The sequence below is a fragment of the Lethenteron reissneri genome, chromosome 12 (assembly GCF_015708825.2).
Source record: "Lethenteron reissneri isolate LAM-NWPU_2019-01 chromosome 12, ASM1570882v1, whole genome shotgun sequence".
Lineage (NCBI taxonomy): Eukaryota > Metazoa > Chordata > Hyperoartia > Petromyzontiformes > Petromyzontidae > Lethenteron > Lethenteron reissneri.
This window is the reverse complement of record NC_083790.1, coordinates 2,725,126-2,743,677: the sequence shown is the minus strand read 5'-3', so window position 1 is coordinate 2,743,677 and position 18,552 is coordinate 2,725,126. Positions and strand designations below refer to the sequence as shown.

Here is an 18,552-nt window from a genome sequence, read left to right as displayed (position 1 = left end):
CAGTTAAAGCTATTTTCCGCTGACCCAAACTACGTTTGGTACTTTTCATCGAGCATGGAATTGTGTGCTCGCATCTCCACAAACAGCTATTTTATTTTCGTTTCATGCGCTCCATCACGGAAATTTGTTCTTGTACACCCGGAGCTGTCAACGCGGGCCGGAATGCAATTCCGGAGGCGTTGAATCCGAGCCGCCCACCACCGATGGCTGCGGCGTGCTCGCAATGGCCACGCGGGGTAACACATAGCGAGGGCCGCCCTCGCACGCGATGATAGCTCAGCGGGGACCACGCCGTGCATGCCGCCAGTAATTGGGTTAGCACCCCCCCCCCTCACCCCCCCCCCTCCACCAGCCACGTTGACAGGCGGTAAAGCTTCACTCGATGCATCGCCTTCCGCCACGTCCGACACTCCTCTCAAAGGGCGCAGCGGTGGCCAGATGTTGACTACGTCGCCTGGTATGCAGGAGGTCGTGGGTTCGATCCCAAACCTGATGCCTGCTGCTGTATATTTGGCGTTCGCATGTTTTCTCTCTCTCTCTCTCTCCCTCGTGGTCGCGTGGATTTTTCTCCGGGTCCTCCGGTTTTTCCCTCCACATTTAGAAGAGTATTTGGTCGCTATAAATTTACACTTGATAAGCCACTTGGTTGAGCTGTGGCTAGGTCGCTTCTAAAAAGAGCTGAATAGCTCAGTGGGCCTTAACTGGCAAAAGAAAAAAAAAATTCTTAGTTTTGAGTTTAAGGAGCTAAACCATGACAGGAACTCCGGTGGTCATCCTCGCAGTGGCGGCTATTGTCTGGCCATCGAACAAAGACGGTCACCGTATCGCGCGCTTTCAGGTGCGCTTCTGCGGCCGTCTGGAACGCTCTACCTTCCGATGTCAGGAAGCCACTGGAGCTATATGCACTTTAAAATATAGATTGAAAACTCACTTCTTTAGAACTGCTTTTTGTGATTAAAATGTAGTCCTTCCCCCGCACCTCCGATTAGCACGGTTAGCTATGTACTGTGCGAAAGAAGTTCAACATACATACAAACTCGGAGTTGGTACGCATTTACGCTTGACGTTAAAACGAAAAGGACTCGGAGCTCAACATAAACAAAAACACACGGAGAAACAGAGAAACAACAATGCATGGCATTGAAAGCAACAATTAAAACGACATTCTCGACAAACGTTTTGGCCTGTGTGTGTAAGACTGACAAGAGGGAAACACGCCACTCATGACGGCCGCGTCAGTTTCTAGCGGTTGTGCTTCCGTGCAGCTCCCCCGATTCGCCTTCGGGTTGCGCCGCACGTCCGACGTTTCGCTCCACGCGCCAAGAGCTTTTCTTCACAAGCTGAAATTTCTCGCGGGACATTTAGGCTTCCTGAAGACGCTCCCGGCTACGTGAAAGCGAAACGTCGTGCAGAACAACGCGCGGCACAACCCTAAAACATTCATCGGGCGGCCACACCACCCATCCCGCACGACTGCGGCGCTCTTGTGTGCAGCGTCGTCTCACGCCAACATCTGCTCGCTCCACACACTGCGCTAACGGCCGCATCGACTTGCGAGGGATGTAGAGAGGCCGCAATTAGGCTGCCGAATTAAACTGGCTATCTCGCGAATAGCGCAATCGGCCACATACGGTGCGAAAGAGGTTCACCGTTATGTTACGTATGTACGTAACGTTCGACTGGCTGGAGACTACGCCAAAGACGTTGGGGCATCTCTCTCCTTCAGCGAAGGAAACACTCTCCCCTGGCCTGGCCTAATACGCGGCGTATCTGAGAAGATGCAGCGGGTCTGTTAAGAGCAATTTGAATCAGTGCTTTGGCGTAAATTGCGCAGTCGTAAGTGGGTTTTTTTGTTTTTTTACAGAAAACGCACGATCCCATCGATGCGGCGGATACTGAAAGTGAATTTTTTTTGTCAATCAAGCGCTATTCACCAACACAAGTGACTCTTCGCGTTGTAAATAAATAAAGGATCGACTTCACGTGGACAGTGAATGATTTGTTTTCGGTGGCTTCGAAACATTAACGACAGACAACAAAAGTAAAGAAACCGCGACGGAAAAAAACGCCACGGCACGATCGCGCGTCGACACTCGAGCTGTCGCGCGTGTCGCAACCGATTGTTCCACACACGTAACTTAGGGATGTGCCCTAGAATGCCACTTCTTGCTTTAAAAAAAAAACACTCGAGATGCATTTGGTGAGATGCCTTCCATTTCTAACCCACACTAAATCTTGTTTAAAAATTTTTTCGTCGACACACACCCCGAATTGTGATATTCGCAGCCAAACTGGAAAGACCACGGGGAGTCACTGCCACGGGTCAACGGTCGGCACGTTAGACTTGAGGTTCAAAGGTGCCGGGTTTTGATTCCTGGCCAAAAGGCAGCTGAATTCTGGGGCAAGCTTTCATTTCAGACGATTATTATCTTTGGCCATTGAGAGGCAAAAGGGGACGACGCAACTTGGTTAGGCGGCTGGCACGCCGATTTGCCTGCAGATAGTGGGGGGGGGGGGGGCGATACAAAGTATGAGTATCCATACATCCCTTTCCCACTCCAGCAGGACGAGCTGCCTCCTTACGGACGACGTTTGCCGTGTCGAGGAGGACGAGGACCCTGCGCCGTGGCAATCAGCTGTTACTCCGAAGTCGCCTCATCCTCGCCGCTCCGTGCATGTTGCCACGTGGATTTGTCGCATCGCGGGACCATTAAGACGGCCCGACGTCTTGTTGGAGGCATTCATCCAGCAGTGGATTGATCATGGCTACTGCTAAATGATGATGATGATGGCGATTTAATGAGTTTTGTGACTGTAAAAAGCATCGCCCCAGGTGAACAACTTGACTTCGAAAACTCAACAACCGCTTTGGACGTCGCAAATTCTCGAGTTCCCCCCGCGGCGTATGAGCAAACACAACGGTTTAGTCGGGACACTGCAGCGGCAGCAGCAGCAGCGGCAGCAGCGACAGAAGCAACAGCAGCAACAGCAGCAACAGCAGCAACAGCAGCAACAGCAGCAACAGCAGCAACAGCAGCCCGCGATTCGTCGCTCCGAGTCGGCAGCGCCGCCGCGTTGATCGTCTCATCGCCTCGCTACATTCGCTCGCGCCGAGACTTGGCCGCTCACCCCCCCCACCTCCGGCGCGTCCCCCCAGCGCCAACGCGAGCGGCGTCAACGTCTCTCTCTCCGGAGCAAAGTTGACAGGGAGCCCCACATGTTACCGTACCTATTCCGTGGGCCGTCCGTCGCTGCGCGTGCGCCTGTGCTTGAGAGCGCGTTGCAATAAGACGCACGGAGGAGATCAAACGACAGTCAGAGCACCCAATCCGTGTGTTGGGGGGGGGGAGGATTGTTTTCTTTTTGCAACGACATAAATAAGTCGGTCGGTCGATCGGCAGGTGCGCGTGCGGTGGGGTAAATTTGCGGTCGCTCGCACCTCTTCCAAAGACGTCCGGCCGGCGTGGAAGAGTAGGCCAAATATACTCGAGAGGGGCTCTCTCTGGAGCTCCGTCTAGTGGAGGCCCCTTCCAGCAGCAGTGGTGTGAGCAAGCGCTTGCATGGGCTACGCCTTTAACCTATCCATAGATAGACGAGTTTTTGCGAACAACAAAAACAATCGGCTTGTGTTGAGGATAAGCTTGCAGTCGTTGCTCACCCCACACTTGGCATCTTTAATGGAAAAAAATACTTTTAACTAAATGCCATGTGCTTTTATATTCTTGAGTAACACTAATCGGCAATAGTTATCCGCTACGGCTATCATCATCATCGTCGAGGCATTGGTTGACGCCTCTGGACCTTTGGTGGTTGTATTGGCAGTGTATTTCTCTCTTTTGTTCAAACAAACAAATTTGTGAAACGATCAGCCGGTGCCTCTCGGCAGCAACAGCAGCAGAAGCAGCTGTGCAGTCCTTCTCAACGTCACGGGTCAACGTATCCACATGTACATATTTGTTAAATCCAGCTATCCATTCGAATACGTTTCAGCGAGACTAAGAAAACAAAAGAAAGCTTCACGAGTGAAAGTTCTTCACAGCCGAGGCCAACGCGGTCTCACCGACAGATGCAAAACTTCGAGCGACAACCGAAAAACTGAAATGGCGAACGAAGGCTTTAAAGGGGAAAAAAAAACAAAAATGTGAATGACATCCGCCTCCGCGGGCAGACTGTGTGACGTGGCACTGCTGCTCCCGGGATACCCAATTCAAGTCACATTCCATCCCCCTTGCCAGAGGACTCTGCAGCACCGCCACCTTCTCCCAGGGGGCCTTCCCCCCTCGGCAGAAGCGACGTCCTCACAGAGCGAAAACCAAACGACGCTCGCCAAGCGCGACTCTGCCGTGGCGCCCGCCGCGGGGCATACTCCGAGACATCTCCCACGCAGCCGCCTTCATCGTCATCGTCAGACGATGACGACGCCACCACCACTGTCTCAGCACCGCCATCCGGATGAATCTCGACGCTGGCGGCTCTCCATCTTTCCCCGGCCACGAGCCGACGGGTCCCCCCGTCCGGCGTGCGGGGGTGGCAGGGAGAGCAAACGACGGCGCGAGTGGGGGGGGGGCGGCGGCCAGAGGGGGGCCACTACCGCGCAGAGGGCGGCGGGGGTGCGGGGTGGGGGGGGGCGTCGTTCACGCCTGCTTGGCGTGCAGCATCTCGATGAGCAGGTTGTTGCACGGGACCTCGCCGTTCACGTGCTTGCAGTAGAGGTAGTCCTCGGCCTGGATGCTCATGGAGCGGATCTCCGGCAGGCGCAGGAGCAGCTGCGCGAACTTGTCCCCGTGCTGCTGGTGCTGGTGCTGGTGGTGGTGCGACGGGGGCTGAGCGGCGCGGCACAGCGTGTACTCGAGCAGAGCGGCGTTCACCTGCTCCTGCACGTTCTCCACCAGCGCCTGGTTCTCGAGGAACTTGACGTCTGCTCCGCCAAGGTGCCGGCGGGTGGGCGGGTGGGCGGGGGACGACACGGTCAATAGGTAAACGAATCAACAATTGTTTTGTAAGCAAAAAAAAAAGAATAACAACCGCAAGGGAGGTGGAAGGTTATCTGCTTGGCGAAGGTCACGTGACCTCGCCAAATGTAGGTGACGCATCAACCGGCATCTCAGCTAACGGAATAAACGCTTCTCAACATCCAAATTGCCACATTAAGGTGAAAAATACAACTGCTGTGCTTATATTTTAAATCACAGGCGATGTCTACTGCAGTGTCGGTGCGACTATGTGGGAACCCGGTCAGGTGAAGTCCCCCCGCCTCCGTCCCACCACTCCCTTCCGCTCTCCCCCCCCACCCAACGCTTAAGTTCTTCATCGGCCGAGGCTACCGTAACGAAAGCTCCTTCAAGAATCTCAAACAGAGGGCGGCCTCTTGCCACGAAGAGATAAGCTCGAGGACCTTTGGACCTGTTGCTGCTGCTGCTGCTGACAAAGAGACGGCCAAGGCATCGTGACGCGCACGCCCGAATACGCTGCACCGGCCGTGCCAAGTCAGTGGGGTGATGCCGAATGGGGGCATTGGCGGGCGATCGAATCGTTTTTGTCTTAACGAAGGCGAATCGACAAGAACAATAAGGTTCTAAAAAATATAAAAACCTCGGGCGACGCGACGCGACGCGCTTAACCTCATGTTAAACCCCGTCACTCGTGTTTGCTTTGCGCGGCGAAAATCTCCTAAAGAGATCGCCCCGCTCATTAATTGCCCATTTCTAATGGCGAGGCCGTACTGCAAGAGGGATTTAAAAAGAGTGGTAAAAAAAATGTATATATATAGTACAGTAACGCTGCTATGCTCCACAGGGCAAAGAATTTCCGATAGCGTTAAACCCCAAACGGAGGGTCAAAGTCCCACAAATCACCTACCCGGTTGGTTAAATTACCGTCAAATAAGAACTTAAACGAAAACAGGCTCTGGTCATATAAATATATTGCCGTGCACGTGATAATTTAATTACCAGTTTAACGAATGAATATCCTGTGCAAACATCGTCATGCCATCGTATCTTTTCTCCACAGCACTGCAAACACAATTCAGACCGATGGCAAATAGACGTTTTATTACGCAGAGCACACCTCCCAATCTTCAGCCCAACAATACACACCTCCTACTAGGTGAGACTGCAACAGACTGTGCAAAAACAGCCCCTTACCTCCCCCGCACCCCCTTCCTGAAATAAAATGCCACAATTCTAATTGCCCTCCGCGGCACGCCGATGTTTTGAGAATGCCAGCTATGAGCTTGACGATGACGACGACAGTTTTACATTTTCGATAAACAATCTGTAACTCGGTCTCGATATTAAAATACGACGAAAAGAAAACCCGCACCCAGGCAGGGCGCTTGTGGGAGAGCTCCCCACTGGATGTGCGCGGCTCTCGCTCGCTGCCAGCGTCTCGTCCGATCCCCCCTCGTTGTTTAAGAATCCGTCTAGACTTGTTTACCGACCAGAGTGTTTGTTGTGGAACTCGGTTGAGAGCATCTCCAGCATTCCCATAACATCAGCGGCCCGGCAATCCAAACACGCTCGGTGCCCACCGCCATCGAGCTAGCATGACACATGTAAGGAATACATTTTATTGTTGAGGTTGTTTTTTCTTCTTCTTGCGCCCGTGTTTCAATTCTGATAACGGAAAGCGTTTTTCCTTATTTATTTTTTTGGTGCGTTTATTTACGTGGGGGCGAAATGTGCTGCACACGTTTTGCTTCATTTGCGGAAAATCAACAACCTCATATCTTGGACACTCTTAGCTGATTCCGCGCCGTTTGTTTAAATATGAAGCGTTCCACATTTTCCCGAAACTTTCAGCTGGCAAGGAACCCTATTCAACAAATTATTTAGCGAGTTTTTTTTTTCCCCCTAGTTTATTTAAAATATTTTTTGTTACACTAAAATCTCACGGTTTTTTTTGCTATTGTTAAAAAAAACCCGCTCTCATTACATCACTCCGTAAAGCATCCACACATTTTTGAAATTCCACTTCGGAGAAAAGAATTGCATCTCTGGGACGCACGTGACGGCAACGGCGACATGAAAGCGGTCGACCACGAGGCCGAAGCTCCAAGGAGCCTTAATCACAATTCCAGAAGTTTCCGACAAATCCCACCACAGCTCCGGAGAGATGAGGGGAGAAAAAGAAACTGAAAAAAAACTTTAAAATATATATATATCAGAAAGAAAGAAAGAATAACTGGAGAGATTTCTTGGCCAACAGGATTACAACATGAAACCTCTCGCCTAATGGCAAAATCATGTGGCGCAGTCGTTTCGAGCATAATTTACTTCTACACAAAAAGTAAGTAAACTACACGCAGATATATATTTAAATGGACTGGCTCGACTGGGAATGCGTTGGCTCTGCAGCTCGGGGCAGGTGCATGGATATTGGCCTCACGCAGAAGCTCACAGACGTACGCGTGGACGTACGTAGGACTTCTTTCGCACCGTACTTAGCCAACCATGCCCATCGGAGAGTCGGGACAGTTCACGGCTGCGCGAGTGAGCATTTGCGCTATTCAAGCAAGTTTTATCGCAACACGAGTGTTCATCGTCATTGCCACTATCAGCCATGCTCAATCCACTGCTGGATGAACGTCTCCCCTGATCCGCCACCTGAGCACCTGCACGCGCAATTATTCCGTTGCTCCATCTCTCTCTGTTGACGTCCTGCTGCCACTTCGTCGACAACATTTTGCAGAAGGGCCGATGCTTGGGCGATTTCCTTTTATTGGATGGCACAAATGTTAACATATTGCCCATTCTCTTCCTCTCCTTCCCTTTGCCCCTCCACTCCTTGCAGTCTCTCTCCTACCCGATCGTGACCCCTAAGTACCCCTCTATTGCGGCCACTCATTCCTCAGTCCATGCACGCCTCTGCCATCTAAATAATTCGATTATGATACCGTTTTTGTACGTGTGAAGCGCCTGGAATAAAGGCGCTCTATAAATAAATAATAAAATTTTATATTAATCACATCAATGTTACGTGCTTGCTTTGACAACCGCCGTGCACAGCAGGGTTTATAGGTTGCGGCGCGACAACGGTGGGCAGCAGATTTTGAGCGCGGGAAAATATAAAATCCATCGTTGTGCTGTACTTCTATGCCACTGCGTTCGTTCCCAGCGCCGTCACCGACCAGCGTGGTCAACTGCGGTCACGCGACCCGCACTGCCCGGCCCCGCAAACGACGGTCAGGGCCTCCCGCACGGCACGCGAGGCCGTCATCCAGCAGTGGATTGACACAAAGGGCCGCGCGTGTACATTGGTAGCCGTAGGCGCGGCGTTTGAGACGATGCCAACGGGGAATGCGACCGGGGAGGCCGATAAGTCCGCCCGTTTAGTCAGAGAGATGCGCCGACGACCGCTTAGAGCTAAAGTCGGAGAGCTAGAAAATACCACTGATGCCGAAGACGAAAAGACGGCCCCGCGTGTCTGGAATAAATCACAGCCCCTGGGTGGCGAGTGCCTGAAACACGTGCTGTTAAAACAGCCCAGCGAAAATGTTTCAGTATATATATTTTTTAAATATTTTTTTTATACTACTTCGTTCAAATGTGGTGCGGACTTCTGGCACTGGTTAAAAGGCACAATGCCAAAAGAGCTTAGCGTGGAATGATAAAGCGCATTTTTATTTAAATGTTTTTTTTTTTACATGACATTGCCTGCAGGAATTGAACGCATCCGAGATTGCGTGCACCTGGGAGATGGAGCGATGAAATCAGTTTGTGTGCAGGTGCTTCCGTGAATTATTACATCGAGGTGAATGAAGGTGGCTTGGGACACCTTCATCCAGCAGTCGATTGACCACGAGTGGTGATGGTGATTGATGATGATGATTGCTCAACTGGTTTGAAACGTAGCTGCTGTCTTTCAACGTGGATTGAAAATAGATACCCATTTGCTATAACGTGAAACATTTACATGAGTATTACATCTTGAATGTGTATAGAATTAATCTAGATTTGAAGTTTTTGAAGTCTGCCCACTTCAGCAATTGTTTCTTGCTGTGGTTGTCGCACCTGATGACAGACGCTTGTGTTGCGCCCGAAACGTCGTAATTTATTTTATTTTATACCTACGTTACTTTACCGAAAGAACGAAAGAGTAATGTATATAATTACTGTCAACCCCGTATCACTGCCTACCTTTTCACAACCAATTCAGACCTCATTGGTCAGCCCGTGCTCTTATAACTCTCAATATTCATCCTACAAAATCCCATCACAAGGGAGAAACACGGACAAGTAGGCTGTACACCGTATGGACCTGAAAACTCAATTTCCCTGTACAAGAACCGTCTGGGTTGACAGGTATGCCAGTCTCACACTCTACAGGAGACAAATGACTATTTGTAACCTTACGCTGACTTGACCCTGCCTTACGAGTGAATCAAATTGACATCCCAACCTCATGATTATTTGTAGGCCAAAAAGTTCAACAGAATAGGATTCGTATTTATCAAGCTGCAAGCATAGCCTCCACCAAATATCTGGGCCAAATTCCAGATTTCCAGTCCTGACGAAGCTCCCAGCGACGTGGCCCGACACGTCGGACGTCGCACGCCGAACAACGCGCGGCCCCAACGCGAAATCGCGTCGGAGAGTTCGCGCGGATTCTTCGCGCGGCGAACACGGCAGCTGCGTCGTTAACGCACGCACGCACGCACGCGTGAATGCGCGCGTGCGTGCGTGATCTCTCCGGCGTAAACCCCGCAGAAGAGTCTGGTGGGAGCACAGATGGACTCGGATTCAGGGCGAGCAGAAGAACGTCCCCCCCCCCTCCTCCTCCGCCCCCCCCCCCATGGGGGTGCAGCAGAGAGTGCAGGTGCAGGACGTTAATTGGGAAACTTGGTCTCTCACGGAGGAGTTTAGAGGATCATTGCTCCCGCTCCCTGCCTCCCCGCACGCAGCCTTGAGGCCACGGCGCTGCTTTCACTTCATCAGTGACGAGATTCTTTCTCTTTTAAAGCAGCACTTGGGGCCCAACGTCAAAAAAAAAAAGACTCGACAGATTTTTTTTGTCGATAACAGTGGCATAACGGACGTTCAAATAGACGACGTTTCGGGCAGTGGCCCTGCTGCATGGCAGGGAGGAGAGAGAGGGGAGAGAAAGGGGGACTGTGGGACGGGAGAAAGGGGGGAGAGAGAGGGGACTGTGGGACAGGAAGGCTCACCGGGGTTGAAGAGCAGCAGGTACTTGAGGCAGACGAACTCGTGGCTGTCGACGTGGAGCGAGCGCAGCTTGGAGACGAGCTCCTGGGCGCGGCACAGCAGCGACTGCAGCCCCTCGCTGGCGTGCGCCGACACCGAGAACAGGTCCACCTGCCACCGTCACCATCGTCACCGATCGGCCACAATCAACGCGCCGAGAGACTAATGCCTCCCCAAGCCATCGCTCACGGTTGCCGCGACGTGACCATCCGTCCGGCTGCACGCGCACGAGCCGAATTTGTCGCTCCATCTCCGCGCAGGGCATAACCTCCCCCGCCCCCCAATAACCCCGGCACTGCGTTCCCTCCTTTAGCTATAACTCTCCGTCGTTAATCTCGGCCATTGGCTGTCATCCCCTCGAGCGGCGCGTCCTGCACAAACTCGCTCACCCTTCGTCACGGTGGCTAGGAGATGTTAACTCCCTCGCCTGGTACGAAGGAGGTCGGGGGTTCGATCCCGACCCTGATGCCTGCTGCTGTATATTTGGAGTTTGCGTGTCTCTCTCTCCCCATGGTCGCATGGATTTTTTCCCGGATCCTCTGGGTTTTCTCTCCACATTTAGAATCAACATTTAGAATCGACACGTGTTCAGAGTACATTTCCATGTGGTACGCCACTTTGTTGAGCTATCATTTGTAGCCAGGTCGCGTCTGAAAAAGAGCTACATAGCTCAGTGGGCTTTTCTTGGTAAAATAAAAAAAAAAATAAAATAAAATTATTTAAAGCTTTTCATGACTGCAGGGATTCATATTCTTGGTTCTTTCGGTAAAGTCACGTAGGTAGAAAAATACAATAAAATAAATAATATATCACGACGTTTTGATCGCAACACAAGCGGTCGTCCTCAGGCAGTAAAAAAGTATAATCCAGCAGTGGAACTGCTGAACCAGGTCATGATCATCATGTTCATCATCATCATCATCTACGGCCGCAGGGGCAACGCACCTGCTGCCCCGTGACCAGGAGGACGGCGCCATCCGTGCCGTGCTGCACCTGCCGCTGGATGTGGTCCATCACCAGCAGGTCGCTCCAACAGTTCTGCAGCAGCTTCATCTGATCGTCCACCTGCCCACGAGCGCAACGCACGCCACGCACGCAACGCACGCGACGCGTCAGCCAGGGACAACGGCAGGTAGGCGAGCGGGGAATGCGAACAGAGGCGGCCTTCGTTCGACAGGCCGCGCTCTATCCGACGTTCCGCGTTTACTGGGAAGCCCCGTAACGCCACGGTGCGGGTGGGCCCTCATCCGGCAGTGGATTTCACTGACGGCTGTGATTTATAAGAGTAATTGTTTAAGAAAGCAAACACATGATACCAACAGCGAAACACATTCAAAATGCACATGTGAACCGATCACGCGAATAATATGTAACAGCATGGAACTTGAACAATATATTGACGTATTAATATATTTTAAGATAAGAAAATCTAAAAAGTCTTTACATCCACACGATCGAGTCGTCATTACCATGACCATCACCACCATCACCTACTTTGTATGGATCATCAACACTATCATCGTATTATCATCATCATCACTACCACTCTTAGCACCTTTGCAATAATTATCACCACCACCACCACTACCATCGTAAACACAACTTGAAAAGAAACATTGCAAACACGTTCGCTGAAGATCCTCCGAATGGTCTTTCGAGGAGATTAGCGGGAGGATTTTAAGGAGGCACAACAGCTGAAATAGTCCGCATTTTTTTTTCTGACCAACTATAAAAAAAATGTTTATATAATTCAGACATTTGCCGACTCCGTGGCACGTACACGTGAGCTCTTGCGCGTGCGTCACGGCATGGCCGCTGGGACCCACGCCCTCCGTTACAATCCCACCGAGCCAAGTTCGACTGCTGCTCACCGGCGGATATCAGCTAGCAACTGGCCAGTTGGGCAGTGGCGGTGGTTTTGGTTGAAGACCATCACTGATGACTGCCCCAATACAACCAAAACTCGGCTACCACTGGATGCCGTGGAATGGCTCGCGAAATTAACAATGAAATTATATTTCTGTTGCTGTTTTCAAATGCCATATGAAAGAATAAGAAGAATAAGTGGCAAGCGGTTTTTATCCTGACCTGAACCTCTCCGAGGTCAACTCAGCCTTAAATGGAGTCCTAGATGCAACGTGTAAAATGTCGGTGGATACACTATGGCCTGCGATGATGATGACGACGATGATGATGACGATGACGATGATGATGGCGATGATGACGACGATGATGATGATGATGACGTTTCTATTAAAAAAATGTTGTCCATTTCGAAAGCCACGGCTATGCCACAGAGCTTTGATTCACTTTGGGCAGTGGCGGTGGACGGTGGCGGTAGTGGCGGTGGCAGTGGGGTGTTCCCGACATTCTGGGGGTGCGCGTGCGACTCTCCAGTCCAAGGTTCGATGGCCATTGACCTGGCCCGTCGACCCCACGTGATCGATAAAAGTGTCTCTCGGGAACATTGTCAAACAAGCACGGCGTTCAGCACAGGGCACGTCCTATCTGCTCGCGTCCCGGGGCGTAACGATAGCCGGTGACATTGTTCACAAGAGCGGGCAATACGTGTGCCGTGCAACGAGGAGCAAACACGCGAGCCGCGGGCGCGCAGACAACACAAACACGTGCGAGCCGCCTGGGCGAGCAGAACGCGCTGTCTGTGGTGGGAGCACGGGTCAACTTGGCACCAAAGTCAACGTGGGAGTTAAATTAGAAACTTCCATTTTGTCAGATATTAGATTTTTGAGTGTCTTATTCAAACAATGTATCAGATATTCAACTTTCGATTTGTGGAAAAAAATGTTTTATTTTAGAGCCAAATTAGAATTTTCAAATGAAGCTGTAGAGTATGAAATGACTCATTGACGGTGGACAAAACAACTTAGACAAACATCGCCCGTACAGCCTTAACAGACTGTTGGGGCAAGTGCTGTTGGCGAGCACCCTATGGAGGTCGGCATGGCACACGAGGGTGTGGGTGGCCAGCACCACGCCCGGCCGCCTTTGTCTCCCGAGTGGTGATGTTTGAGTCGACCTGACATATACACACACACACACAAATCCCCCACCGTCGCTGGCAGGACGCACTCCAATGCAAACACGAATCTCCACGTCTTTTACGCTGGTAGCTCGACGGTAAGCAATGGCTAGATGCCACTGCCGTACAAACACACACGCATGCGTCTATTACCCTCGAACACGTTCGCATAACAAGCAAAGCAGAAATTCTGGCCACAAGTATTGTGGTTAATGCGGACATGATTCATTTTAAAAGGTTTCAGTTTGGTGTTTTAACATCTTAACACCTGTGTTGTTGCCAGAAAAAAGGGGAAAAAACCTAGATTTGAAGCTTATTCTCGGGCCTGTATTCTTAATAGAAAAAAAAAGTCACGTATCTTTATATATATAAAAGTGTTGGGCCTGGGACAAGCATTCCGTTAACGTGCCCTTCCCTGGAATCCGTTGTTGGTGGGGAAACGTTACTCTGACAATGCACCACATTCATCGGCGCGATAACGCATGAAGCAATCCGCGAACCTACGCGGACGAACGCGAAAACCGCTACAAGGAAGCGTGGGACTGCCGGGCGAGCGGAGAAATATACGAATATACGACTGGCGGCCGGAGCTCAAATTTTCACGGCTCGCGGAGCCGAGATTCCTCCGAGTGCCTCCTCCGTGTGAGAAAAGCGCCGTCGGGTCAGTGGGAACGGCTTTAATTAAGAGAGGGAGGCACTCGCTGTCCGCGATGAAATGTTTCCAAAGGGGGAGGAGGGCCTGCACGCCGGAGAGATAGGCGCAGAAAGTGTGGGGAACTTGAAAGTGCAAAAAATAAACACCTGATTAAGAGCATTATTTCTCCCAAACGCAGGTGCGCGTGGTGGTGGGGAGGGCTTAAACAGTAGCGGCCCTGTCCGAACTGCTCATCGGTATGAGTTCGTCGTTGTCAATGTTTTGCTTCGAGATCCTGCCCCCCACCCCCCCACCGCCCTCTCTCTCCAGCGCAAAGCGTCCGAACGGCAGAGAATTGCAGGATTCACTCGGCGTCTCCCTCGCGCCGTTTATCAGCGGCTTGTAGCCTTTATCGGACTTCATCGCGACCGCCCCACGGGACCGACATACCCCGGACCGACAAAGGGGCACTGTTTAATGTTTTAATTAAGCGTGAGCTGGGCGGATGCTTGGGCCTTTCTCCAAAGCTGCGCTGCCATCCGCCCCCCGCCCCCCTCCCGTGAACGCATTCAGAGGTTGCACTTCTCCACGCGTATCTGGACAAGGAGAAAGCGCCGTTGTAAAACTAAAACCCAACGATTGTTTTTTTTTCCTTTACCCAAGACAATCTTTGAACGCCCGCCAAATATTATTTCATCTCAGATACATCCTCAGCTATTTTCCGGAACATTCTTTTCAGCGCAACGTTATTCAGAATTTCGCGGCCACGCTTTCCGCGGATGTGTCCGAGAGCAGCGGCTCGGGCTGACGGCAACGCTCGTCGATGAATTAGACGGCCCGCGCGTCTCGGCGTTTACAACGCCGCGTAACCGTTCGTCGCTTTCAAGCCTCAAAAATAACATAAAGGACGCTGCGCGCGGGAAGTCACAACAAAAAAATCACCGAGAAGAAAAAAAAATCGAGTGGCAGCCGAGAGAAGGGAACACACACACACACACACGACGGGACGGAAAAGTGGGAGACGGAACGCCAGAGGCGTGTGTACGAGAGAGAGGATTACAGCTGCACAGGGCGGTAGGCGATGATGTCACTTGACAGAGCAGCAGGGAGCCTCAACCCTGAGACCGCGAGAGTTCAAATCCAGAACAGAGTTGGCTCATCCTCATCCCTCTGGGGGCCGGTACAAATGAGCGCCATGTGGTGATCCAAGCAATGTTTGTTATATCGTAAATGGGCGCCCTGATCGCTGCCATAGGAATGTGGAATATCCACCACTGATTGAGGACCACCAGGGGAGATGAGCGCTAATCAAACCAACGCTCAATAGCGCGCGAGTGGGGGAGGGGTCGCTATTTAAGCGTTTTTTTTGGGGGGGGAGGGGAGGTTAAACGACAAAACCGGGCAGAGTGGGCGAACGGAATGACAAAATCATCTTTCCCACAGTTAGCGCGCTGCGGAGAGAAAGCCGGAGAAAGAGGTGACATCTGCCGCGAGGCCTGCCGTGTTGGTTTTTTTTGCCCGGCGCACGTGCTGCAGATGGATATTGCATTGGCGGGCGGGCGAGTCGCGGGTCCAATCGCGTGAAACGAGAAGGTGGGGAACGAGCGCCCGAGCCGATCCCACCGCTGAGCGTTGATCAGCGGGCACAGAAAAAAAACCCGGCAACTTCCCATTTAATACGTATCGAAGCTCAACATCTGGCACGCAGTTCACAGGACGCGGCCAACGGTTGCCGCGTTGAGTTGGGGGGGATCTGCGCATTCTCCACCGATCTCCTCTCCCTCCATCCGCTCGCTTTGCCTTATCTCCCAAGCCAATAGAACATCGGCGGAGGCAGCAAGTGGACCGTACTGGATTTGTCACAACTATGCCAAGAGTTATTCCAGGAATTGCGGAATTAAAATTATCGTAGTGAAAAAAATAAAGCAAGTTAATAATTTAAATTAAACTCGCTTTAAAAAAATTGTGCTGACCTGTAATTTCATTTAAGGGAAGCCAGGGAGGGTGTAGAGTCAACTCTACATCTCTGGCCTCTCTCTCTCGATATGCTCTGAAAAGAGCCGTTGCCCGAAACGTCGCCTCCTATACACTTTACCATTTACGGTCACGGTGTTATTGACGATCGTGTTGAAGTTTGTTGTAGATTTACGCGGAGCTATGAGATAACGTCAGAACATTTATATATACGACCGCTGCAATCATATATAAGCAACGATTATTGTTTTTAACACGAATAATAAGCAATCATTAATGTACATATAAATCTACCCATAATCAGAAGAAGCCCTGTCTACGAGATTTTAACAACACTGAGTTGCGTTAACACTTCATATATATGGTAGTAATGAAAAGATAGGGAATGCGTTTTAGTGCTACAGATCAGTGTTTGTCTGTGTGGGAGCACTTGCGCAAGAGTGTATGTCCGTATGAATGTGTGTGTAAGTGAATGTGTGCGAGTGTGTATGTATAGACTCGGCCTCAAATGAGTACCTAGTGCCGTGTGTAATCACCGCCACTAGGGAGACAAAGGCGGCCGGGCGTGGTGCTGTCCACCCACCCCCTCGTGTGCCGTGCCGGCCTTCATAGGTGCTCGCTAACAGCAATTGCCCCAACAGTCTGTTAAGGCTACACGGGGGATCTTTGTATTTGTGTGTGTATGTGGAGAGATGGCACGGTGATTCGCGCATCGCCACGCCACAGAACCCGGCGACCTGGGTTCGATTCCACGGCTAACATCGATGGAGACCGTCTGAATCGATCCCGGCTCTCCCCTAGGTCGACTAAGCCTTATGGTTCATGGTGCAAGCGGTGCTCTCCACGCCACCTGCTCATGATGCGCTGGGGCCGGCCTCAATCGGATCTTGCTCACAGCACGAGTGTACACGCGTGTTGAACATTCCCCACTGTACGTAGCCAACCATGTTCATCGTGCTCGCCTAGCAGTCTTCTTGGCAGTGACTGCAGCGTTGCCACCCGTGTGCTCAAACTAGACCGGACCGCCCAATGCAATAAGTTATATTTTTTAAAAACTTTTTTTTTAAACACGCTTTAATTAAATGTACCGTACTAGTAATGGAAGAACTCCACGACTCCTGGAAGTGGCCCCGAAGCTTGCCATAACGTAGGGGGCCGTGGTAATTTAGAGCCAACGTCAGTTTACCATGGACAATTAGACCCAAGCCGAAACATAACATCTAAAAAATAATGTTTTAAAATATGTTTTTAATTTGTTATGATAGAATATTGTACTGTCATCAGTATGACATAAGTATACCAAGTTTTCAGTCGATACCACATTGGGAAGTGGGTTAAAATTGAGTTACAAGATTTGAGGATACAACGACAACAACAACAGAGTGAGTTAAATAAAAGCGTATAATAAAAAAACACCATCTCATTACCCACACAAAAGACAAAAGATCCCCCCCCTCCCGCCCGTATAGCCATGCAGAGACTTTAGGGGCAAGTGCTGTTAACGAGCACCCATCAAGGCCGGTAGGGCTCACGGGCACGTGGCATTGCCAGTGATTTAAGGCTGAGTCGACCTAGATTAGGCCCGGGACCGGTTCAGATATTCATCACTGATGTTCGCCATGTTCAGCGGGAATCCGAATTCAGGCAGTCGGGCACACGGGTACAGATATGTACAAAGAAAAAGACAAAGATCACCCGTATAGCCCGAACAGACTGTTGGGGCAAGTGCTGTTAGCGAGCACCTATAAAGGCTTGCACGGCACACGAGGGGGTGGGTGGCCAACACCACGCCCGGCCGCCTTTGTCTCCCCAGTGGCGATGTTTACACAACGCACCAGGTACTCATTTGAGGCTGAGTCGACCTAGTGGAGACCCAGGACCGGTTCAGATAATCGCCACCGGTGTTGGCCGTGAGCGCCAATCGAACTCGGGCCGCCGGGTTCGTAGCGCAGCGTAGCGCTAACTGCTGCACCACCGCTCCCCCAACAGACACACTCACGCGAGCGCGGGGAGCGCCACGAACCTGATGAGGCACAAATTCGATTTACCGCTCAGGGCCAGCAACAGTGGCGGATCATTTTAACCGGTTAATCGGTCTCCCCAAGATCGACTCAGCCCAAAATGAGTACCTCGTAAAACTGAAACTATTTTAATTTAACCACGTAAAGACCGTTGAGCTACGTAGATGTTTTTTTTTCAGAAGCGACCTGGCCACAAATGATTGCTCAGCGAAGCGGCTCATCATGTTGACATCCACAGCGGCCAAATACTCTAAATACCTGGTGCTGTGTGTCAAAACAGCGGCACTGGGGGAGACAAAGGCGGTCGGGGACGTGGTGCTGTCCACCCACGCCCTTCCTCGTGTGCCTTGGCGGCCTTCATAGAAGCTCGCTCAGAGCACTTTCCCCAAGAGTCTGGTCAGGCTACAGGGGGGATCTTTGTCTTTGTGCACGTGTGTGAGCGCTGAGTGCCCCGTGTCTGTGGGGAGCTCTGGGGAAAGCTAGCCAGAGAATCTCACACGCAAAAACATGGATACATGTGCTTAAATAAAAATAGTTAAAATGTTTCACCGCATTCCACATTAATGATACAACTGGCTAATCTGTTTTGCCTATTCAATCCTGCAGATGTACTGCACACACACACACAATACAAAGACCCACCGTGTAGCCTCTCAACAGACTTTAGGGGCAAGTGCT

General features: G+C 51.1%; 1 protein-coding gene across 1 annotated transcript in view; it reads right to left on the bottom strand.

Moving 5' to 3' along the window:
* Nucleotides 1–348: 348 nt before the first annotated feature.
* Nucleotides 349–18,552, bottom strand: part of LOC133341752 (steroidogenic factor 1-like) — an 86,344-nt gene continuing 68,140 nt past the window's right edge. Inside the window, 3 exon segments of the mRNA XM_061550434.1 lie at nucleotides 349–4,918; nucleotides 10,169–10,316; nucleotides 11,151–11,270. Coding sequence (XP_061406418.1) covers nucleotides 4,635–4,918; nucleotides 10,169–10,316; nucleotides 11,151–11,270 — 552 coding nt within the window. The 3' untranslated portion in view covers nucleotides 349–4,634.